The sequence below is a fragment of the Balaenoptera ricei genome, chromosome 17, assembly GCF_028023285.1.
Source record: "Balaenoptera ricei isolate mBalRic1 chromosome 17, mBalRic1.hap2, whole genome shotgun sequence".
NCBI classification, from domain to species: Eukaryota; Metazoa; Chordata; class Mammalia; order Artiodactyla; family Balaenopteridae; genus Balaenoptera; species Balaenoptera ricei.
This window is the reverse complement of record NC_082655.1, coordinates 77,952,310-77,978,304: the sequence shown is the minus strand read 5'-3', so window position 1 is coordinate 77,978,304 and position 25,995 is coordinate 77,952,310. Positions and strand designations below refer to the sequence as shown.

General features: G+C 40.0%; 1 protein-coding gene across 1 annotated transcript; it reads right to left on the bottom strand.

Annotated features, from left to right (window-relative positions):
* Positions 1–471: 471 nt before the first annotated feature.
* Positions 472–25,506, bottom strand: LOC132351756 (short-chain dehydrogenase/reductase family 16C member 6-like). Its single transcript, XM_059901732.1, is given in 8 exon segments — positions 472–560; positions 563–597; positions 2,516–2,641; positions 16,266–16,410; positions 16,972–17,071; positions 24,075–24,206; positions 25,188–25,457; positions 25,459–25,506. Coding segments are annotated over 8 exon segments (945 nt in total).
* Between the last annotated feature and the right edge of the window lie 489 nt (positions 25,507–25,995).

Here is a 25,995-nt window from a genome sequence, read left to right as displayed (position 1 = left end):
CCAACTCCATTAGGAATTAATAGGCAAACAGAAAAGTGTTATTTTTCTTAATTGCAAAACTAAAATGTTTCTTTACATCTGATGTTGAAAAATTATCAGCCTAAAACCCTGATTTACAAGGTCATTATTTATAAGTGCTCCTTTTCTAAAAGTATCATATACTGTCTATTTAAAAATTAAATTAGTGTCAATTTGCATTAATATGTTTTTATTAATACATTATATTCTCCGAGTTCATTGGAATGGCTGCAATGTCCTTATTTACCAGACTAAAAAGTGACAGGAAAAACAAATATATAATTTGAATGCCTAGGGAAATTATCAGTGCGCAAACCATGTCCTGGGAATTAGGCTAGCCCTTCTGAAAGCCTCAGTAATCCTTGGTAGACTGTACTGCTCTAGGCGTGAGGAAGAGCTCCAAATGGTCTGTCCTCACAACACTTGGTTTTATTACCACATTTGAGGCTTCAGCTATAGGTGTTTCCTCTCGTTTTCAGTCTGAACTTCACCTGCTTTCTCTTGACCTGTCAAGGAAGCCACAGAAGTGTCCATTCCAATGTTTCGGCAAGGGTGATCATCATGTCTGGAGATATTATTCTAGAGAAAAGCAGAGGAAAAAAATCAGAATCCTTTAAAAGGAGTCAAAGCGACATCTTTAGGGACTTCCCTGGCGGTCCAGTGGTTAGGACTCTGTGCTTCCACTGCGGGGGGCACGGGTTCCATCCCTGGTGGGGGAACTAAGATCCTACAGGCTGCACAGCGCGGCCAAAAAGCCCCCCCAAAACAAACAAAAAAAGGGACATCTTTGTAAAGATTACTTTGAATTACACGATGTGCGAGTTGTCGTGATTCACACTGTGCACGTGTCACCGTTGAGAAGGATGAACAAACACTGCATCATGTGCGCTGAGCGCAGTCTGACATCCAGGGAGCCTTGAACAGTCCCAACGCTCAGGCCACAACTTAGCCATTTTTTTTTTCTTTTTTTTTTGATGTGGACCGTCTTTAAAGTCTTTATTGAATTTGTTACAATATTGCTTCTGTTTTACATTTTGGTTTTTTGGCCACGAGGCATGTGGGATCTTAGCTCCCCGACCAGGGATGGAACCTACACCCCCTGCACTGAAGATGAAGTCTTAACCATTGGACCACCAGGGAAGTCCCTCCACATGTTAACTCACTGCCTTCTGTGGTAAGACTGTGTATATCCTGATCTACTAAACTAACACATGGTGGCAAAAAGTAGAAAGAAAACCAGACTGATTAAAGCAGAATTCCTCGGGAGGGGGCAGGCAGGTAGGGCCCAGGCATCAGTTGTTTTAAGTGATTCCAGTGTACACCCAAGGTGGAGAATCATTGCTTTAGTTTCTTGAAGATAGAGGAACTGTGCCTTCAGCTGAGTTCTGCTTAGATCAGCTCAGTTCTGCTCAACTCAACTCAACTTAGCAATTATTTATTGCGTGCATATTCTGTGTTAGGTACTCAGCCTGGAGCACGGAGCAGGAAACTGTGTCCTGTCCTCAGGGAGTGTGTGCAATCTAGCAAGGAGGACAGGTATCCTACAAGCAACCCACAGGTATGGTGGGTGCTACAAAAGTCAGGGACAGATGTGAGAGTTTGCAACCTCAGGGACTTTGACCTAGTTCAGCAGCCAAGGCCGGATGAACTGGAGGTGGCGTCTTAGAATTTCCTGTGTGCCTCCCTGTTCAGTGAATGCGTGAATAAACCCACAGTTGGCAAAGATATGTTGAAGAGGGTATAAATAGTAAAGAAAGTCCTAGATTTATTAATAACATAATTTCATAATAGTGAATCACCGGTTGTGTTTTCCACTCTGCTAGTAACTTATAGCAGGGGAGGAGTATATCTGATGGTAAGAGCTTAAGATCCATAATCGGATTAAAACTTTGTTCCAGAATTTATTAGCTGTTTAATCCTATAAAAATGACTTATTCTCTTTAATCTTCACATTCCCTAAGTGTGATAAAATGCATGCAAGGCTGTTATGCAGAGTCGGGCACATATAGGCTCCTGACGAATGTTAGATGTTGTTCCAGAGAAGACAGTGGGCCTGGCCTGAATCCACCTGCAAAGACTCCAGAACTCTTAGCGTGAAGTTGCAGGTGCTCTTTTACTAAAAGCAGTGAGGAACTTGCCAAATATCCTTAATAATTTTCCGTCAACACACTCAGGTTTATTTGTCCTTTGTTTTCAAAATAGAATTTTACATTAGCTGAACTAAAAGAATTCACCAAAAAAATTGGTGTTCCATTTGTTTCTCTTGAAGTTAATAATTTGTACTCTGTAAGACCCAATAGTTTCTAAATTTTCTCAGTGTCTGGAGTAACCAAGCACAGCTAGAAACAGTCCAATAAATTACCTTTGAACTATTTAAATATTACTTTTCCTTTATCATTAAAAAGGTATGAGGTTGCTTTCTGGCAAAAGAGGAAGCAATGATGAGACAATTTGTTCACGCATAACCAAAATGATAGAGAAGTCATTATTAACTTACTGTTTAAGGAACAACACAACATGCAAAAATGTGGGCATTATCAAGTAAACCTGTTCCTCTAAAATAGCATTTAAAACTTTTGGGGCAACATTCTCGTGCTCCAGTATAGGCAGCAGAAGTAGATCCCTGGAATGAAAACAACAAAAAGTTATATTGTCAGAGTGGTATTCTTTGGCTGCCATCGTGAGCACTAATTATTAAATTTTAGATATCAAGTCATTAACTTGATAATTAATTAGACTACAGTAATTAATTAGATGTAAATAATTAGATATCTCTAAATATGCAAACCAAATGTAAATATCAGGAACTGCCTTGTGTTTTCTCTCATGACCAACACTGGGACCAGTGCTAATACATTTAATTTTTTAGAGTGAACGCCTGGCCTTTATTGATTTTCTGCTATGTGATGGTCTACACCTATGGAAGGAACTGCTTTGAGACTTTTTTTTTTCTTTTCTCTCTTTCAGTCCAAACATCAAGCAACTGTACACTATTAAGAAGCAAAATTGCAAAATTTTATTACCAAAAGGAAAAATCTCCTGAGCATGTGTAATGTGTCTTTATTTTAGGCAGACTATTGTTACCACGTTAAGCAGACTTAGATGTTTGTGAAATCAGTTGGAGTTGAGATGGGATAAGCATGTAATAAAGCTCCCATTAGGCATTACTTTGACATTTTATACTTCTATATTATGCTTCTCTATTATTTGAACCACACTGCTTCAAAAATTCTATTTATCTCAGCTGATTATTGAAAGCTGATCGATTTCTTGTAATTAAATGTTGGTAATTAGTCTTTATATTTTTTCTCCTAAAAGTTCCTTAGAACCATAGCCTAAAGGGCTCCAACATTTATTAAAAAACAGTTTTCCAAAGAAGAAATACAAATGGCCAACATGTACATGAAATTGAGCACATGAAAAGGTGCTCAATCATGAGGGAAATGCAAAGCAAAACTGCAATGAGATATCACCTCATACCTGTCAGAATGGCCATCATCAAAAAGACAAGTGATAACAAATGCTGGTGAGGATGTGGAGAAAAGGGAATCCTTGTGCACTGTTGGTGGGAATGTAAATTGGTGCAGCCGCTATGGAAAACCATATGGTGGTTCCTCAAAAAATTGAAAATAGAGCTACCATATGATCCAGCAATTCCACTTCTGAGTATAAATCCAAAGGATTTGACATCAGGATCTTGTAGATATATCTGCACTCTCATGTTCATTGCAGCATTATTCACAATAGCCAAGATATGGAAACATCCTAAGTGTCCATGGGTGGATGAATGGATAAAGAAAATCTGGTGTGGATAAAGAAAATCCACATACACAGTGGAATATTATTCAGCCATGAGAAGGAAGGAAATCCTGCCGTTTGTGACAACTTGGATGAAACTTGAGGGCGTTATGAAAAGTGAAATAATCAAGGACAAACACTGTATGATATAACTTGTACGGAGAATCTAAAAGAGCTAAATTCATAGAAACAGAGAGCAGAGTGGTGATTACCAAGAGCTGGAGGTTGGGGAAATGGGGAGATATTGATCAAATGGTACAAACTTCCAGTTATAGTATTAACAAGTTCTGGGGATCTAAAGTACAGCCGTGATTATAGCTAACAATATTTTGTTACATACTTTAATGTAGCTAAGAGAGTAGATCTTTTCTTTTTTTTTAACTCATTTGTGGGTTTAAAAAAAAATTAATTAATTAATTAATTAATTTTTGGCTGTGTTGGTTCTTCGTTTCTGTGCGAGGGCTTTCTCTAGTTGCGGCAAGCGGGGTCCACTCTTCATCGCGGTGCGCGGGCCTCTCACTATCGTGGCCTCTCTTGTTGCGGAGCACAGGCTCCAGACGCGCAGGCTCAGTAGTTGTGGCTCACGGGCCCAGTTGCTCCGCGGCATGTGGGACCCTCCCAGACCAGGGCTCGAACCCATGTCCCCTGCATTAGCAGGCAGACTCTCAACTACTGCGCCACCAGGGAAGCCCCCAAGAGAGTAGATCTTAAATATTCTCACCACAAAAAAGAAATGGTAATTATGTGATGAGATGGAGGTGTTAGCTAATGCTATGGTGGTAATCATTTTGCAACATATAAATGTATCAAATGAACACATTTGTACATCTTAAACTCACACAATTTTATATGATGATTATGTCTCAATGAAGCTGGAAAAAATATAATCTACACATCATTGTTCATTTCATACTCTACCATTTAGGATTATTCATCTTTCTTTTTCTAAAGACTTTGTTTTTACCTTTTATGAACTTAGGAACTCCAAGTTTAGGAGGGTCATCATTTAATATCACTGTTTTCATTGGCTACCACCTCCTCTTGGCTGGTCACATTTATTCTGTGATCTTGACCCTCTAGCTTTAGAGACTAGTGTTCTGTTAAGTTGTCAGAAAAAGTTTCTTAGCAAATGCAAAGGTCTCATTTCTGATTTTATCATTTGAAACTCTTCCTGCCATTCACGGCTGTCCTTTCCAACCAGATATACTTTATCCGCTTTGTTGACTGCTTAATTCCAGAGCTTTTAAACTCTTCTGTGTAGAGTTCTTTTGTAGACACACTTCCTTCAAATTTTCTAGAAGTCTATTTCCAATAATACTACATTTCCCCTTTATGGCCATTCCTTCAGCTAATATGAATTTTTAATTCATTATTTTATTTAAAATATTTATTATAAAGAATTTCAAAGAAACAAAAGTAGAAGAGTATAATGAACAGTGATGTGATGGTAAATGGTGAACAATGGTTCCTCTGGGGGGAAAAATGTATTTATGGTTTCTAACCTCACCTGACTTTACTCTCTACTTTGCTCACTGTGCTAAGACACAGCAGCTTTCTTTCAGGTTCTTAAGAATCCCCATTTTTTTCTGATCTCAAGGGCTTTGTGCAGGGTACCTAGATGCTCTTCCCACTTGCTCTTTACCTAGTTAATTCCTACTTATCTGACTTTTGGGTCTCAGTTTTCTTTTCTTTCCTTTTTTTTTGGCTGCTCTGTGTGGCATGTGGGATCTTAGTTCCCCAACCAGGGATCGAACCCATGCCCCCTGCAGTGGAAGCGTGGACTGCCAGGGAAGTCGCCAGGTCTCAGTTTTCAATGTCACTTCCTCTGAGAAACTATCACTGACTACCCCTCCCCATTCTAAAGTATATGTCCTTTATTCTCTCTCATAACACCTTTTTTCTTTTATATCACTTAATCACATATTATTATCAATTCTTACTAATATTGTTATTTAAATAATAATGTTAGAACAAAGAAGTAGAGAAAATAATTCTTAAAGAGGAAACTTACTGCAATATAACAAAGGTCATATATAAAGTCCAGAGCTAATATCATATTCAATGGTGAAAAGCTGATAGCTTTTCCTCTAAGATCGGGAAGAAGACAAGGGTGCCCACTCTCAGCACATTTATTCAACATAGCACTGGAAGTCCTAGCCAGAGCAATTAGTCAAGAAAAAGAAATAAAAAACATCCAAATTGGAAAGGAAGAAATAAAACTGTCACTATTTGGTGGATGACATGATATTATATATAGAAAACTGTAAAGAATCCTTCAAAAAACTGTTAGTACTAATAAATGAATTCAGTAAAGTTGCAGGATACAAAATCAATATACAAAAATTAGTTGTGTTTCTATACTCTAACAATGAACTATCAGAGGGAGAAATTAAGAAAATAATCTTATTTACAATTGCATCAAAAAGAATAAAATACCTAGGAATAAATTTATGTTGCATTTATGTTGCCTCTTTGAAATTGCCTACTTTATTATCTTTACTGGCACTTTGTGTGTGTGTGTGTGTGTGTGTGTGTGTGTGTGTGTGTGTGTGTATTAAAATTATTCTCTATTGTCACTTTCAGTGTAAAGAACTTTCTTTAGTATTTCTTGTACGGTGAGGAGCTAGCAACAAATGCTTTCAGTTTTTGTTTTGCCTTGAATTTTTACTTAATTTTTGCCTTGTTATGCCTTCATTTTTTGAAACATTGTTTTGCTGAGTATAAGATTCTTTGCTGACAGTTTTTTCCTTTAAGATGTTAATTGTACTTGAGTTCCCTTGTACATGAGTCATTTTTCCTCTCGCTTCTTTCTTTTTGTTTTTGCTTTCTTTTCTTTTTGTTTTTGTCTTACAACATTTTGAATATATGATGTGTCCAGTGTGTAACTCCTTGAGTTTATCCTACTTGTAGTTCATTTAGCTTCTTAACTATGTAAGTTAATATTTTTCATTAGATTTGGGAAGTTTTCAGCCATCATTTCTTTGAATATTTTTTCTGGTCTTTTCTCTCATTTCTTTTTTTTTTTTTTAAACATCTTTATTGAAGTATAATTGCTTTACAATGGTGTGTTAGTTTCTGCTTTATAACAAAGTGAATCAGTTATACATATACATATGTTCCCATATCTCTTCCCTCTTGCATCTCCCTCCCTCCCACCCTCCCCATCCCACCCCTCTAGGTGGTCACAAAGCACCGAGTTGATCTCCCTGTGCTATGCGGCTGCTTCCCACTAGCTATCTATTTTACATCTGGTAGTGTATATATGTCCATGACACTCTCTCACCCTGTCACATCTCACCCCTCCCCCTCCCCATATCCTCAAGTCCATTCTCTAGTAGGTCTGTGTCTTTATTCCCGTCTTGCCACTAGGTTCTTCATGGCCTTTTTTTTTTTTTCCTTAGATTCCATATATATGTGTTAGCATACTGTATTTGTTTTTCTCTTTCTGACTTAACTTCACTCTGTATGACAGATTCTAACTCCATCCACCTCATTACAAATACCTCCATTTCATTTCTTTTTATGGCTGAGTAATATTCCATTGTATATATGTGCCACATCTTCTTTATCCATTCATCTGTCGATGGACATTTAGGTTGCTTCCATGTCCTGGCTATTGTAAATAGAGCTGCAATGAACATTTTGGTACATGACTCTTTTTGAACTATGGTTTTCTCAGGGTATATGCCCAGTAGTGGGATTGCTGGGTTGTATGGTAGTTCTATTTGCAGTTTTTTAAGGAACCTCCATACTGTTCTCCATAGTGGCTGTATCAATTTACATTCCCACCAACAGTGCAAGAGTGTTCCCTTTCCTCCACACCCTCTCCAGCATTTATTGTTTCTAGATTTTTTGATGATGGCCATTCTGACTGGTGTGAGATGATATATCTCATTGTAGTTTTGATTTGCATTTCTCTAATGATGAATGATGTTGAGCATTCTTTCATGTGTCTGTTGGCAATCTGTATATCTTCTTTGGAGAAATTTCTTTTTAGGTCTTCTGCCCATTTTTGGATTGGGTTGTTCGTTTTTTTGTTATTGAGCTGCATGAGCTGCTTGTAAATCTTGGAGATTAATCCTTTGTCAGTTGCTTCCTTTGCAAATATTTTCTCCCATTCTGATGGTTGTCTTTTGGTCTTGTTTATGGTTTCCTTTGCTGTGCAAAAGCTTTTAAGTTTCATTAGGTCCCATTTGTTTATTTGTGTTCTTATTTCCATTTCTCTGGGAGCTGGGTCAAAAAGAATCTTGCTGTGATGTATGTCATAGAGTGTTCTGCCTATGTTTTCCTCTAAGAGTTTGATAGTGTCTGGCCTTACACTTAGGTCTTTAATCCATTTTGAGTTTATTTTTGTGCATGGTGTCAGGGAGTGTTCTAATTTCATACTTTTACATGTATCTGTCCAATTTTCCCAGCACCACTTATTGAAGAGGCTGTCTTTTCTCCACTGTATATGCTTGCCTCCTTTATCAAAGATAAGGTGACCATATGTGCGTGGGTTTATCTCTGGGCTTTCTATCCTGTTCCATTGATCTATATTTCTGTTTTTGTGCCAGTACCAAACTGTCTTGATTACTGTAGCTTTGCAATATAGCCTGAAGTCAGGGAGCCTGATTCCCCCAGCTCCATTTTTCGTTCTCAAGATTGCTTTGGCTATTCGGGGTCTTTTGTGTTTCCATACAAATTGTGAAATTTTTTGTTCTAGTTCTGTGAAAAATGCCATTGGTAATTTGATAGGGATTGCATTGAGTATGTAGATTGCTTTGGGTAGTAGAGTCATTTTCACAATGTTGATTCTTCCAATCCAGGAACATGGTATATCTCTCCATCTATTTGTATCATCTTTAATTTCTTTCATCAGTGTCTTATAATTTTCTGCATACAGGTCTTTTGTCTCCTTAGGTAGGTTTATTCCTAGATATTTTATTCTTTTTGTTGCAATGGTAAACGGGAGTGTTTTCTTAATTTCACTTTCAGATTTTTCGTCATTAGTGTATAGAAATGCAAGAGATTTCTGTGCATTAATTTTGTATCCTGCTACTTTACCAAACTCATTGATTAGCTCTAGGAGTTTTCTGGTAGCATTTTTAGGATTCTCTATGTATAGTATCATGTCATCTGCAAACAGTGACAGCTTTACTTCTTCCTTTCCGATTTGGATTCCTTTTATTTCTTTTTCTTCTCTGATTGCTGTGGCTAACACTTCCAAAACTATGTTGAATAATAGTGGTGAGAGTGGGCAACCTTGTCTTGTTCCTGATCTTAGTGGAAATGGTTTTAGTTTTTCACCATTGAGGACGATGTTGGCTGTGGGTTTGTCATATATGGCCTTTATTATGTTGAGGAAAGTTCCCTCTATGCCTACTTTCTGCAGGGCTTTTATCATAAATGGGTGTTGAATTTTGTCGAAAGCTTTCTCTGCATCTATTGAGATGATCATATGGTTTTTCTGCTTCAATTTGTTAATATGGTGTATCACATTGATTGATTTGCGTATATTGAAGAAGGCTTGCATTCCTGGGATAAACCCCACTTGATCATGGTGTATGATCCTTTTAATGTGCTGTTGGATTCTGTTTGCTAGTATTTTGTTGAGGATTTTTGCATCTATGTTCATCAGTGATATTGGCCTGTAGTTTTCTTTCTTTGTGACATCTTTGTCTGGTTTTGGTATCAGGGTGATGGTGGCCTCGTAGAATGAGTTTGGGAGTGTTCCTCCCTCTGCAAAATTTTGGAAGAGTTTGAGAAGGATAGGTGTTAGCTCTTCTCTAAATGTTTGATAGAATTCACCTGTGAAGCCATCTGGTCCTGGACTTTTGTTTGTTGGAAGGTTTTTAATCACAGTTTCAATTTCAGTGCTTGTGATTGGTCTGTTCATATTTTCTATTTCTTCCTGGTTCAGTCTCGGCAGGTTGTGCATTTCTAAGAATCTGTGCATTTCTTCCAGGTTGTCCATTTTATTGGCATAGAGTTGCTTGTAGTAATCTCTCATGATCTGTTGTATTTCTGCAGTGTCAGTGGTTACTTCTCCTTTTTCATTTCTAATTCTATTGATTTGAGTCTCCTCCCTTTTTCTCTTGATGAGTCTGGCTAATGGTTTATCAATTTTGTTTATCTTCTCAAAGGACCAGCTTTTAGTTTCATTGATTTTTGCTATTGTTTCCTTCATTTCTTTTTCATTTATTTCTGACCTGATCTTTATGATTTCTTTCCTTCTGCTAGCTTTGGGGTTTTTTTGTTCTTCTTTCTCTAATTGCTTCAGGTGCAAGGTTAGCTTGTTTATTCAAGATGTTTCCTGTTTCTTGAGGTAGACTTGTATTGCTATAAACTTCCCTCTTAGCACTGCTTTTGCTGCGTCCCATAGGTTTTGGGTCGTCGTGTCTCCATTGTCATTTGTTTCTAGGTATTTTTTGATTTCCCCTTTGATTTCTTCAGTGATCACTTTGTTATTAAGTAGTGTATTGTGTAGCCTCCATGTGTTTGTATTTTTTACAGATCTTTTCCTGTAATTGATATCTAGTCTCATAGCGTTGTGGTCAGAAAAGATACCTGATACAATTTCAATTTTCTTAAATTTACCAAGGCTTGACTTGTGACCCAAGATATGATTTATCCTGGAGAATGTTCCATGAGCACTTGAGAAAAATGTGTATTCTGTTGTTTTTGGGTGGAATGTCCTATAAATATCAATTAAGTCCATCTTGTTTAATGTATCATTTAAAGCTTGTGTTTCCTTATTTATTTTCATTTTGGATGATCTGTCCATTGGTGAAAGTGAGGTGTTAAAGTCCCCTACTATGATTGTGTTGCTGTCGATTTCCCCTTTTATGGCTGTTAGTATTTGCCTTATGTATTGAGGTGCTCCTATGTTGGGTGCATAAATATTTACAATTGTTATACCTTCCTCTTGGATCGATCCCTTGATCATTATATAGTGTCCTTCTTTGTCTCTTGTAATAGTCTTTATTTTAAAGTCTATTGTGTCTGATATGAGAATTGCTACTCCAGCTTTCTTTTGATTTCCATTTGCATGGAATATCTTTTTCCATCCCCTCACTTTCAGTCTGTATGTGTCTCTAGGTCTGAAGTGGGTTTCTTGTAGACAGCATATATATGGGTCTTGTTTTTGTATCCATTCAGCCAGTCTGTGTCTTTTGGTGGGAGCATTTAATCCATTTACATTCAAGAAAATTATCGATATGTATGTTCCTATTCCCATTTTCTTAAATGCTTTGTGTTTGTTATTGTAGGTGTTTTCCTTCTCTTGTGTTTCTTGCCTAGAGAAGTTCCTTTAGCATTTGTTGTAAAGCTGGTTTGGTGGTGCTGAACTCTCTCAGCTTTTGCTTGTCTGTAAAGGTTTTAATTTCTCCATCACATCTGAATGAGATCCTTGCTGGGTAGAGTAATCTTGGTTGTAGGTTTTTCTCCTTCATCACTTTAAGTATATCCTGCCACTCCCTTCTGGCTTGCAGAGTTTCTGCTGAAAGATCAGCTGTTAACCTTATGGGGATTCCCTTGTGTGTTATTTGTTGTTTTTCCCTTGCTGCTTTTAATATGTTTTCTTTATATTTAAGTTTTGACAGTTTGATTAATGTATGTCTTGGCGTGTTTCTCCTTGGATTTTCCTGTATGGGACTCTCTGTGCTTCCAGGACTTGATTAACTATTTCCCTTCCCATATTAGGGAAGTTTTCAACTATAATCTCTTCAAATATTTTCTCAGTCCCTTTCTTTTTCTTTTCTTCTTCTGGGACCCCTATAATTCGAATGTTGGTGCGTTTAATGTTGTCCCAGAGGTCTCTGAGACTGTCCTCAGTTCTTTTCATTCTTTTTTCTTTATCCTGCTCTGCAGTAGTTATTTCCACCATTTTATCTTCCAGGTCACTTATCCGTTCTTCTGCCTCAGTTATTCTGCTATTGATCCCATCTAGAGTGTTTTTAATTTCATTTATTGTGTTTTTCATCGTTGCTTGGTTCCTCTTTAGTTCTTCTAAGTCCTTGTTAACTGTTTCTTGCATTTTGTCTATTCTATTTCCAAGATTTTGGGTCATCCTTACTATCATTATTCTGAATTCTTTTTCAGGTAGACTACCTATTTCCTCTTCATTTGTTAGGTCTGGTGTGTTTTGACCCTGCTCCTTCATCTGCTGTGTGTTTTTCTGTCGTCTCATTTTGCTTATCTTACTGTGTTTGGGGTCTCCTTTTCACAGGCTGCAGGTTCGTAGTTCCCGTTGTTTTTGGTATCTGTCCCCAGTGGCTAAGGTTGGTTCAGTGGGTTGTGTGGGCTTCCTGGTGGAGGGAACTAGTGCCTGTGTTCTGGTGGATGAGGCTGGATCTTGTCTTTCTGGTGGGCACGTCCACGTCTGGTGGTGTGTTTTGGGGTGTCTGTGGCCTTATTATGATTTTAGGCAGCCTCTCTGCTAATGGATGCGGCTGTGTTCCTGTCTTGCTAGTTGTTTGGCATAGGGTGTCTAGCACTGTAGCTTGCTGGTCGTTGAGTGAAGCTGGGTCTTGATGTTGAGATGGAGATCTCTGAGAGATTTTCGCCGTTTGGTATTACGTGGAGCTGGGAGGTCTCTTGTGGACCAGTGTTCTGAAGTTGGCTCTCCCACCTCAGAGGCACAGCCCTGATGCCTGGCTGGAGCACCAAGAGCCTTTCATCCACACGGCTCAGAGTGAAAGGGAGAAAAAATAGAAAGAAAGAAAGAAAGAGGCTATAATATAGTGAAGTAAAATAAAGCTATTATAAAGCAAAGCTATACAGACAAAATCTCACCCAGAAGCATATACATATACACTCACAAAAAAAGGAAAAGGGGAAAAATTAATATATCCTGCTCCCAAAGTCCACCTCCTGAATTTGGGATGATTCGTTGTCTATTCAGGTATTCCACAGATGCAGGTACATCAAATTGATTGTGGAGCTTTAATCCGCTGCTTCTGAGGCTGCTGGGAGGGATTTCCCTTTCTCTTCTTTGTTCGCACAGCTCCCGGGGTTCAGCTTTGGATGTGGACCCGCCTCTGCGTGTAGGTCGCCTGAGGGTGTCTGTTCCCCGCCCAGACAGGACGGGGTTAAAGGAGCAGCTGCTTCGGGGGCTCCGGCTCACGCAGGCCGGGGGGAGGGAGCGGTACGGAGGAGGCGGGGCGAGCCTGCGGCGTCAGAGGCGTCGTGACGTTGCAGCAGCGTGAGGCGCGCCGTGCGTTCTCCCGGGGAAGTTGTCCGTGGCTCACGGGAAGCTGGCCGTGGCGAGCTGCACCGGCTCCCGGGAGGGGCGGTGTGGAGAGTGACCTGTGCTCGCACACAGGCTTCTTGGTGGCGGCAGCAGCAGCCTTAGCGTCTCACGCCCGTCTCTGGGGTCCGCGCTGATGGCCGCGGCTCGCGCCCGTCTCTGGAGCTCGTTTAGGCGGCGCTCTGAATCCCCTCTCCTCGCGCACCAGGAAACAAAGAGGTAAGAAAAAGTCTCTTGCCTCTTCGGCAGCTGCAGCCTTTCCCGGACTCCCTCCCGGCCAGCTGTGGCGCACTAGCCCCTCAGGCTGTGTTCACGCCGCCAACCCCAGGCCTCTCCCTGCGATCCGACCGCAGCCCGAGCCTCAGCTCCCAGCCCCGCCCGCCCCGGCGGCTGAGCAGACAAGCCTCTCGGGCTGGTGAGCGCTGCTCGGCGCCGAGCCTCCGTGCGGGAATCTCTCCGCTTTGCCCTCCGCCCCCCTGTGGCTGCGCTCTCCTCCGCGGCTCCGAAGCTTCCCCCCTCCGCCACCCGCAGTCTCTGCCCGCGAAGGGGCTCCTAGTGCGTGGAAATCTTTCCTCCTTCACAGCTCCCTCCCACTGGTGCAGGTGCCGTCCCTATTCTTTTGTCTCTGTTATTTCTTTTTTCTTTTGCCCTACCCAAGTACGGGGGGAGTTTCTTGCCTTTTGGGAGGTCTGACGTTTTCTGCCAGCGTTCAGTGGGTGTTCTGTAGGAGCAGTTCCACGTGTAGATGTATTTCTACTGTATCTGTGGGAAGGAAGGTGATCTCCGCGTCTTACTCTTCCGCCATCTTCTCTCCGGGTCCTGTCTCATTTTTTCTGTTACTCTCTTTGTGTGTACACGGATGTGATTAAAGGTGGCCCAGATTTCTCTGAGGCTCTGTTCATCTTTCTTCATTTTATTTTCTCTTTTTTCTTCTGGTTGCATACTCTCTGTTCATCTGTCTTCGAGTTCACTCATTTTTGTCTGCCAGCTCAAATCTACTGTTGAGCAGCTCTAGTGGATCTTTCTTTTCAGTTACTTTTCTTTTCCACTCCCAAATTTACATTAGTTCTTTTCCATTCACAAATTTACACTTGCTTCTTTTTAAAAAAATCTATATTTATTGATTAATATTTGATGTAACATTGTCATCATACTTTCTTTCCATTTTAAAAATATGGATTCCTTTAGATCTTTGAATGTATTTATAATAGCTGCTTCGAAGTTAGTCTGCTAAGTCCAACATCTGCATCCTTTTCAAGGTAATTTCCACTGCCTACATTTTTTCCTTATGTATTGGTCACACTTTCCTGTGTCTTTGTGTATCTTATACTTTTTGATTAAAAAGTAAATATTTTAGGTGATATATTGTAGCAACTCTGGATAACAGTCCTGCATGGTTGTTTGCTTGTTTATTTACTCAGTCACTTGGCTGAACTAGTTCTGTGAGGTCTGTCTTTCCTGCAATGTGTAGCTTCTGATGTCATTCTTGAGAGCTCCAACCTGGGCATGCATACAGCCTTCCTGACTGTCAGGGATAACTGTGGTTTTAGCCAGGCAATCTTTTACTGTCTCTTTCTCTTAAGCCTTTAACTGGCCTGCCTCTATTTGTATCACATCCAGCTCTCATGCTCTAATTTGCTAGCTGGTTGTGCTACTTTTTTTTGGATGATGCTCTGATCTATGGTCTTAGCCAGTTGAAGCTGGGTTCCATGGCAGAGGCAGAGAGATGCCAGTTTTTGCTGCTGACTATGACCCTTGCCTGTCAGAATCTCTGTGTTACGAAGCAGGAGTTGGGTGTAATGAGAAACTGACTCTTCCCTGGCTTTCCCACGGGAATTGTCCCTATCAAACAGGACCTGGGGGGATGGCAGGAAGTAGTGCTGTCACCCAGCTGCTGTTACTAGCCTGTATGGATCTCCCACAACTCAGAACCTGGGAGGTTTGGATCTGCCAATTTTTACTGTCTGGTAAGTCTACCCAAAATAGGTCTTCTGCCACATGGCTGCTGAAATTACTGGTGCGGCTCTCCAACAACAAAGAGCTGTTGTAGAAAGAGGAATTGCTCTCTTCACCAAGAGCCTCTCCCCAGATCTTTCTTACCCAGTGGGAGTTGGGGGTGGAGGAACAAACACTGTCTGGATGAGTCTTTCCTTTCAATACAGGCCTTCTACAGAAAATGGGATCTCCAGTAGTCACCTGCTACCAAACTGCCCAGAGGAGTTCTTCCACTCCAGGGACTGAGGATATGGGAGTTGCCACTGGTTGCCAAGCCCCTGAAGCAGTTATTCTAAGAGGCAGAGCTGTGGGTGGGTGGGTGTAGTCCCTAGCCCCAGTGCCATGGCCTCTCAGTGTTCTTACTGAATTTCCATAGATTTTGTTAAATAAATACTTCCCAATGCGTTGCATGCCCTTTGGTCGATCTCCAAAGATTTTAAATGATTGATTGTCTTTGCTAATTTTGACTTGCATAGTAGATGTTTCTTTGGGAGAGATTTTCCCCTGCTATACTCTGTCAACTCCACCACCTGTTTTGGCACTTTCTATTTAATGTTATGGTTTCACTAGACTCTAAATAACCTCATTGCTTTTTAGATGGGCTATTTGTTGGCTGTCTCTGTTTCCTACAAATATAGTTGATTGATAGCATTTGGTTCATGTCAATCCCCTTTTTAATAATTGTAATGACTACACTTGCCCTAGGTCATGTTTATACTTTTTAACATACTCTACTGATTGGCTCCTTTGTGTAAAAGCTTTTGTATTTCATTTGCATCCTCATTTGGCTGTTCTACCAAATGTAAACTTTATATCAAAATATCATTTCCCTAAACTTCCCCACATATATTAATCAGTCTTTCAAAATATTTTATCTTTTGGATGATTTTTACTTCAATATTTTTTTTAGAAAAGAAATTATCTTCTCAACACTACAATGGTAAATATTTTAATAACTTCTCACTAACAACTTTTCTGTTGCATTGTGATATTCTGATTAACAATTTAGGTTTATGTTTTCACAATAACATATGCTCATAACCGTATTATTATCCTTAAATTGAATAAACTCATTAATTTAATATATATTGAATGTTTTCTTTTGCTAAATTAGGCATTCAAATCATTTCTTTTGTTTTACTTTTCATATTTCAAAACTTTAAAATGAAAAGATGATCATTGACATATATTGGAAGGGCAAAGATTACTGTAAGAGTTCACTTACTTGGTTGTACAGCCGTCAAACATTCCAGTGTTGACAAAATATGGGCAAACAATGGTGGCTTTAACGTTACTTTTTTGTAGTAGTCTTAGTTCAAGGTAGAGAGATTCTGCAAAGCCAAAAGCTACAAATTTGCTTGCACAATAATCTGAAACAAAGTGAAGAGCTGTTAGTAATAGAATTTGACAAGTTAATTTATGGAATTATTTTAAAAACTGTAACTCCCTCCCCTTTCTCTGGCTTATTTTGGGGGCAAAACAACTCTGTTAAAGTCATTTTTGTGGCCACTCTACTCCTGTATCTCCACACTACATACCCAACAACAAAATGAAAACTATTTCAATTTCTCTTAACCCAAGAAGACTACTGAGCCAATTGGTACATTCTTCTCTTTGTTTTTTAAACAGACGAGAATATCTTCCCTTACCACTGCCATTTTAAATAGAGGAGTGGAACAGCAACATGAATGGACCTAGAGAGGATCATACGAAGTGATGTGAGCCAGACAGAGAAAGACAAACATCATACGACATCACTTATATGTGGAATCCAAATTTGGGAAATGGGAAGCAGTCCTGGCGTTAGAAATAGAGCCAAATGTACTGGAGATTTCTCCTTGGTGCAGGAAGAGTTCTCTGTACCTTGGAAGAGTCCTAATTTCTGGGTGCTATAAACTGGGGAATTCAAAGGCACATGGTGAAGTACTCACCCGATAGTCCATTGATACCAACTACTCCTGCTATACTTGAAATACAGACTAAGTGACCATGGTTAGCTTTAAGCATGGCAGGAAGGAAGGCCTTACAAGTCTGGAGGATATAAATACACTGTGTCAATATTCTTTATTCATTTATTATTTTATTTGCTCAATTAGCATGTGATCAATGTACAGGTTCACTTAATAAGTATTTATTGAACACTTACGATGTGTTAGATTCTGTGGCAGTGCAAAATAGTCACTGGTACCATGGAGTCACGGTTCTCAAGGATCTTAACATTTATTATGTGTTAATCTAAAAGAGATACTATTTGACTTGATTTTGCTTTTAAGTAAACTATACCAATTGAATTAAATCAACATTTTACATCTAGAGTTTGCTAAAATAGAACCCCCAAACTTAAAACCTATTGTTTTCTAGTCTGTAGAGCTCTTCCGTGTAGTCTTCAGCAATTTGTATTAAAGTTTGATCACGGTCACCTTCCTGGCTTTACCCTAAGTAAGATTTCCCTCTCACTCCAATGGATGTATTGGCAGAATGGGAAAAACTGCTCAAGGAAAGTTGAGTTCCAATGCAAGGAAAATGTGCTCTGGAAAACAAAAGTGCTTTGGCATTGTCTACAATGATTAGATACATTCTTAGCTATTTTGGCAAAATTGAATCATTTATCCTCAAGTAAGGTATTAATTCAGTGTTCTAAGTCCCCACGCCATGGAAAATCCCAGTTCCCTAATCCCTGTGGTTCTCTCAGGGAACTTGTTCACTCTTTCTTCCCCTAATACTGGGCTCTTTAATCTAACTTCTGTTGGGAAACATTATCCAAAACTTGAAATAAGGCAAAGAGATAACTGAACGACTTTCAACATGCTGGGGCAATTTCTAATAATCTTGCCTGAGGTTTATATAACTCCCTTAGCAATGTAACTTTGACTAATAGTTATTAGAACCCAGAGGTCTCACAATCCTGTAAAATTGGAGGTTAACATGTAGAAAATGAATAGGTGTGATTTTTTATTTTTGATCTAATAGAAAAGATAATCCCAGAGTTAAGTGTTCAGTGATCTTATTTCAGCATTCTTTTTCATTATCTATATAAATCCAAACTCCTCACATCATCAATTTATCAGCAGTATTATTCTTCTGGTTTTCTCATAAATGAGTTAAACAAAACCTTGACAGATAATGCTTTCACCATCTAGTTCTAAGAGGTTTATGATTTTTTTAAAATAAATTTATTTATTTTATTTTTGGTCGCATTGGGTCTCCGTTGTGGTGTGCGGGCTTATTGCGGTGGCTTCTCTTGTTGTGGAGCACAGGCTCTAGGTGCACAGGCTTCAGTAGTTGTGGCTCGTGGGCTCTAGAGGGCAGGTTCAGTAGTTGTGGTGCACAGGCTTAGTTGCTCCGCGGCATGTGGGATCTTCCCAGACCAGTGCTCGAACCCGTGTCCCCTGCCTTGGCAGGCGGATTCTTAACCACTGCACCACCAGGGAAGCCTGAGATTTATGATTTTTAACAATGTCAGAGTTTTGCATTAAGAGTTTTGGAGAGTCTGCCAAGGTGTGCTTATATACAAGGAACAGGTAGAACACAAAAGCAGCTACTGGATCAAAGAATATCACCTTTGCTTTTGAGATCTTTTGAGTCTCACTAACCTTTCTCAGGACTGCTGAACTGATGGGTGAGTTTCTGCTTAGATGCAGACAATTGGTCTCTTTTGACAGTTCACGTCCAAGTGTGGTGGCATTTTATATGTCTGTCTCTTGGGTGTCCCATTTGTTGTAAGATTCGGTTTTTCTTATGCAAAAGTCTAATTACTGAACTTCCTAAATTTTTTCACCCTGGTTATGGGTCAGATAAGTTATTACTGCTTTCATAAAGTATCTCAGGTAATGAAGGCAAATATGTGCTCAGTTAAACTGAATTACAACAAATGATGACTTTACTGTTAAAAAAAAAAAGAATTGGTATTTTTGAACTTCAGACAGGTTTCCCAATTGTTTGAACTTAGTCTCTCCACCTGCATTGTCTTTTACAATTTTTAAAAATTATCTTTTTGACAGCCTTTTAATATCACCAGTGATTGTGTTACTCCGTAGTGTCACCTTAAATGACTTCAAGGCTTTAGAAGAATATTAAGTTGGGTAAGTTTATGAGAAATATTTGGCTTCCCATAAAATTTTAAAAGAAGTTAAAATTCATAGAGCAAAGGTATGGAGTAACCCAGCACCGTGTGGTGTGGATGAGGAGTATCGCTTGCCATTTCAGTAAACAAAGGATGCTGCAGCCATCAAACCATCTGTCACTGCAGCCGCCCTCCAACTCCGCACCCTGAGGGGATTCAGGATGGAGAAAAGCAGGATACTGGTCCTAGATGGTTAAGGTGCATACCAAAGGAATGATCTCAATAAGCCCAGACTCTTGCATCTTCCCATATAGAGAAAAGCACTAAATTCATTAACTTGAGATGTCTGGTTTTCTTTAACTATAATCTTTTGATGTTCTAACTACTTTTTCTTTTTTGTGATTTTTTTTTGGAAAAAACTCCTATTTACCCTGGCTCCTCCTTCATCTCTTTGGAATAGTCCCTCAGAGCTCTCTGAGAGTCTGTCTCCCGGCTTAAGTCCTCAGTATATTCACTGAATAAAACATAATTCTCAACTTTTAGGTTGTGCATTTTTTTTTTCAGTCAACAGTGGCTTGTTTTTTAAAGCTTGAATAGAGAAAGTCAGTTCAGTGTGGCACATACCTTATCTTCTAACATGACATAAGTTTAAGTATATTTTAAAGTTATGGTTGAAAGCTAAAAATGATATTTCTATATGTATATTTTATGGAGAGATATGCTCTGGGGATTTGTTTGCTGAGATAGTTATGTATTACACCCCTGTAGAGGTTTCTACTTTCTTCAGTTGATATTTTGGTTACTGAAATAATCAGATCCACTCAGTTTTATCCTCAGTAGGAAGGCTCCAGACTCCCGTCATCTTGCCTGAAGGCTCTGGTGCTACAAGCCAGGCACTGGGTCTTGTGGAACACACCACATCACAGGACACTCTAAAAGTCACACTGGAGGGACTTCCCTGCTGCATAGTCATTAAGAATCTGCCTGCCAATGCAGGGGACACGGGTTCGAGGCCTGGCCCTGGAAGATCCCACATGCCGCGGAGCAACTATGCCCGTGCGCCACAACTACTGAGCCTGTGCTCTAGAACCCGTAAGCCACAGCTACTGAGCCCGCATGCTGCAACTACTGAAGCCCGCGCGCCTAGAGCCCATGCTCCGCAACAAGAGAAGCCACCGCGATGAGAAGCCCACGCACCGCAACGAACAGTAGCTCCCACTCGCTGCAACTAGAGAAAGCCCTCGTGCAGCAACAAAGACCCAACACAGCCAAAAATAAATAAATAAATAATAAATAAATAAATTTATTAGAAAAAATCAGTCCTACAATTCAAATATTAAAAAAATAATAAAAAAAAATTAAAATAAATAAATAAGTCACACTGGAAAGGGCTGCCTCAAGGAGCCGACTCACTGGTACAGCTGACATAGCCACTGTGAGGTGACCCTCAGAAGGCCACACCAGGGGCTGAATCAGGTCCCTTCAGCCTCTTTAGTGCAGGGACGGTTGACAGTCTGAAAGCAGTCTCTTACCAGGCTCCAGCAGAACAGAAATAATTATGTGGGGCTGGATTATACAGTCAATGAGGGAAATCTAAATATGGTCAACGTTCTATTTTCTGAGGGGCACATGAAGAAGTCCTTTTCTTTTCTTCTTGGTCTATTTCTAATCCTCAATTAAGGACGCTAACTTATGCAAGCTGCAATTTAACTCTCTTTGAAAGGTTTCTCATTTCAACCAATAGTCTCAGAATTCTAGAAAAATATCTTATGGGGACTCCTAGCGTAGGTTATAAACGAATCGGTCCTCAGAGGAACATGAGGGTGGGGATAATAATTTTAGCTCTGGATCTGGATTTCAGATGAATGTCTTCATAATGTGCTAGGCTTAGACAAATATATGGAATGAAATTTACTTATTCTAAGTAATACATATCCAAACAATCAAGTCATTTTATAGATAGCATGAGAGATCCTAATTGCCCTTGTTCACAAACTTACTTAGGGCAGCAGGCAGATTCTATTATACTGACCAGTACTGAGTACTTCCTCTTTCATGGCCACTTATTTTCATGGGTTCAGTAAGAACCAGGTCTTTTTTTTTAAACCAGGGTACAATTGAAGAGACTTTTTTTGGAAATTAAATGGCACATTTTATTTTATTTTTTTAATTTAAAAAATTTATTGATTTTTAATAGAAATTTTTTATTGAAATATAGTTGATTTATAATGTGTTAGTTTCAGGGGTACAGCAAAGTGATTCAGTTATATATAAATACATATATTCTTTTTTTAACACTCTCTTCTATTATATTCTTCTTAGTATATCTTAGATACTAAGATATTGAGTGTAGTTCCCTGTGACTTGAAGAGATTGAGAGTGCAACCAGAGCACAGGTGTGTCATATTTAAGACTGTTTCATTTAATCATGTATGACAAGGACACTTTTTAGGGACACTGATTGTAGTTCATATGCAGAATGAATGCCTACTGAGCTGCCTTCCTGGGAAGCTGGACTAATACCTGTTCTGTGACTTTCAGAGCCCTTCCAGCTTCTTTTTTTTTTTTTTTTTTCTGGCCGCACCACGAAACATGAGGGATTTTAGTTCCCCAACCAGGGATCGAACTCGTGCCCCCTGCAGTGGACGCACAGAGTCTTAACCACTGGACCGCCAGGGAAGTCCCGCTTTTTTGGTATTAAGGAAGGTCATTTCCTGGCAGGCCAGGGATCTTGGCAGGTTTGGGGGGACCTCAAGAAGAAGGAAATCTGTCATAATTGGAAATACTGCAGGTGAAACTTGATGGAGACATTTCTTGATTTTGGTTCCCTAGCCTTGGAATACATGAGCTAATAAGAGCAGTAGAAAATAAAAAGTCCTCGGAGTTTTAGAGTGGTGAATGACGATTCCTTCCACAATCATTAATGGAAGTTGATTCTCTGGTTTTAGTGGTTGCTTAGCACCATCTCTCGCAAGATTTGGGGCATTCAACAAGAAGGCTGTGTGTGCCTATTAATATCCTTTACTGTAACTATGTACATGAACCAGACCAAATAGAATAGCAAGCATAATACAAAGGTACAAGTTCAGAGACTACAGAGGACAACAGCTTGTGCAAAGACCCCCATATGGGAAAGAGCTTGATGTGCTCTGGGGTCTCATCAGGATCCTTGGAGTGTAGGAAGCGGGCAGAAAGTAGAGAAAATGGGAGACGGGAGACAGATGAAGGAGGATGTTACGACCTCGTGTAGGGCTTACAGGCCATGATAGGTGACTGTGTGTTATTCTAAGTGCATTTGAATCCTCTGAACATTTCTGAGTGGGAGTGAGACGATTTAGTTTATGTGTTTCAAAGATCACTCTGTTCCTGCACGAAGATAGGCTCAAAGGCGCCAGTGCTGACGGGGGAAGGCCATGCTGGGCTGCTGGTGAGAGGTGACATTGGCTTGGGCCAGGGGCTGGTAGAAGGGGAGGAATGAGTGTACTTGAGCATGTTTTATGGGAAGAGCCAGGGATGTTGGAGTTAAGGGAAAGGGAGGAACCCAGGATGGCTTCTAGATCTGTGGCGTGGTTAGAAATGAGTGTGACCTAGTCTGTTTGCCAAGATGGCATTTCCCCTTCCTAAAAGAAGTTTTGGGGTGGGGTGGGCGAGTGAAAGAAATCAGTGATTTTTGCATATGTTTATGGAATACCGGTTGTATGTCAAGCACTGTGCTAGGTGCTCAATAAATAGTGTTGGGCTCCAGTGGGGGTCCCCAGAAGGAGATGAAGAAAATTGTTCCAAGGACCTCAGAGGGTGAGTGTAGAAGCACTGAGTAGAAAGAAGGAGGCGCCTGGGTACCTAAAGCAAACCCAGCCCAAGGGCCCACCCTCAGAGACTCAGAGGGCTGAGGCGCCCTTCCTCGTGGTTCCCAAGGCCCTGGTTCCAGCCACCTGTGCTTCCTGCATCCCCATCACCGCCGGTACCTGCTCATTCCATTACAGCTCCAAGTATAAGCCCTCTCAACGGAGACTCCCCTGGTAACTCAACCTCCTTTGAACTCCCCATCCATTTTCTAGAGTTGTGTTGTTCAGGATGGTAGCCTTTAGGCATACGTGACTATTTAAATATACATTTAAATGAATTAACTCACAGAAAATTACAAGTTTAGCTCCTCGGTTCCACTAACAACATTTCAAGTACTCAACAGCCACAAGTGACCAGTGGCTACCATATTGGGAGGCATGGAAAAAGAACACTTTCACCACAGATAGTCGTAGTGGACAACCCTGGTCTAGACACTCCAGCCCTCAAGAAAAACACTCCTGAGTTATAAATTTACTAATCTTCCTGCTGTAAAGAGTCTTTCCCTTCCCTCTTGTTTCTTCCTTCTGCAACCTTGGGCCATCTCTCAGCAGCTGAGGAACCTTGGATAAAACATTTCAACCCATTGAACTGCAGTTTCTTTATTTGTAAAATGATAATGAATATGGCATCATGACTACCATGTACAGGAAAAAACTTAGAGCAGTGCCTGGTATCCAGTAAGAGCTTAATAGATGTTGAGAATTATTCCTCCTGCCATTGTTTCCTCTGTTATGATACCCAGGGGTGCATGCATGTAAACCACCACTCTGAAAATAACCTCCTCTCTCTGCACAGACACCTCTCTCACTCATGAACAACTTTCTTGTGTAAAGGCTGTTTGTATTTTGGTAGGACGATTTCTAGCAACCTAGTGAGTCTTGGGACCAAACTAGAGATGGTAGAGGGAAGGGCCCTGCCCTGAGAATCTGGAGTAGGGCAAGAACAGGAGAAACAAAGGTTAAGTGCATGACAAGGTAAAACCTGGATAGGTTGAGAGTTCTATTTCATCTCTCAGTGGAAACTCACAAACAGTATATTGACAGATAAATGTTTGACTAGTTGTTTATAGAAATACATGAAATTTTCATATTTACCAACAAAAGAAAATGAAAAAGAAAGACTTACCCAGAAGTGAGACAGGGCATTTACAAGAAACGATCTTTCCACCATGTGATCTGGAGTATTGAGAAACAGCTTTCCTGTCAGGAACCCTGCATTGTTAACAAGGATGTTCACATCGCCCACTTCCCTTTTAACCTGGACAGAAGCAAGGCCAACAATTCATTTGAGGTGTTACATTTTGATACTTATTTTTCCGGGCCATCATTTTTTCTCACTTTATTCACGTAGTTTCTTTAAACCTAGCTATTTTATCTTGCGCATAGAAATTCAGCAATTTTCAAGTAGCTTTGTGATTGATTATATTTAAAAAAACACATTGATTTGCCAACGCTGCTTAATGAATCTTTTTTTTTTTTTTTTGGTGCAGAGATGACCTAATATTGCCGTGTGTTTTCCCTGCCTCCTGTTTCTGTCATGTTCCTACCCTTTCCTGCCGGGGGGCTAATGCCAGGGGCGCTGCACAGTGATGTCACAGTGACGTTCTGTCTCCCCGCGTGCCTCTCAGCATCTTCCTTCAGGTGGCGGGTTAGTCTCCCTTCAACCCGGTGTGTGTGACAGTTACTTCTGCAGGTGTCGTCTTCCTGACTCGTCTGTGACCAGGTGCAGGAGGACATCCCCTTCCCCCTAGGGCATGGCCGGTGCTGAGCACCATACTTTCTACCCTCAGTACAGGTTGACAATGGATGTACATTGGAATCATACAATGCAGAGACTTAAGTTAAAGCTGAGTGTTATATTGAAGATCATCTGGTCCAATCTTTTCATTTTACTGATAAAGAAACAGAGACGTAGAGAGGACAGGTAACTAGGTAAATGAACAGCAGAGCCCGTGCTAGTTCTAGTTTCTACTGACCTCTGATGGCAAATGAGTCACCAGAAAAAAGCAGCTGGGCAACAACTCAAAAGGCTCAACAAATGCCCACTTGTATTGTTTTCTTCTGTTCCCCTTTCTGGAGGCCACAAAGTCAGATTTCTGACATGCAGAATCAAGCGAGAGGCACATAGAACTCTCAGAGGAAGTGGATGACAGATTTTCTCCTCTTCTCTTTGTAAAAGCATACTAGATGCAATGCTTTTCTTGGGCACAGAAACTAAGAAGAGCACCAATCAGCTTACCTGATCAGCAACTCTGTAGACGTCTTGCCTGTTGCCACGGTTACATGTGTAGGCAAATACTTTCACATCACCCTTTTCTTTGATCATTCGACACGTTTCCATGTTGCCTTCTTCGTTAATGTCCCATAGAACTAAAATGGCTCCAAGGCTGGCAAATGTTATGGCCAATAACCTCCCAAGTCCACTTCCAGCGCCTGTTATAAGGACAATCTCTCCAGCAACATTCTTTTTCTTGGGAATTATCCTGTCAACTAAAGATTCTAAAAAATAAATATAGAAATTTTCCCCAAAATATGAAGGTGTCCAAAATCGTATTCATGTTGATTCACTGAAGAAAGGAATGTCTTAATTAGGAAAGAGGTAACTGATAAATTCATGACATTATCACAACAATTGCAAAACATGTAAAGCACTTAGTCCAAGGGAACTTACTTTGGAGACATCAGTTCTTCAAAATACAAATTTCAGCAACAACTGCTACCATCTTTGAATGCTTAAATTATATAAATAATGAGTATGAAAATATTTTATGTTAACAAGAATCTTTCCAACTTACAGGGTGCTTTCTTACAGGTAATCTAATTTGACCTACAGGTAGATCGCATGTTACTAGGAGAGCTTCATAGTGAAGGACATAAGATCTTTGAGTATTGACTTGCCCAACATTATGTGACTTGCACACCAAGACTTTGGGTTCTTAGTCCGGTCAGTTTTCTATTACATGAACTCGATTCATGATCTCATATCTAATAGAAATTTGCTTTTCATTAAGAAGTTGTTCAATAACGTAGAAATAATATTTATTGTA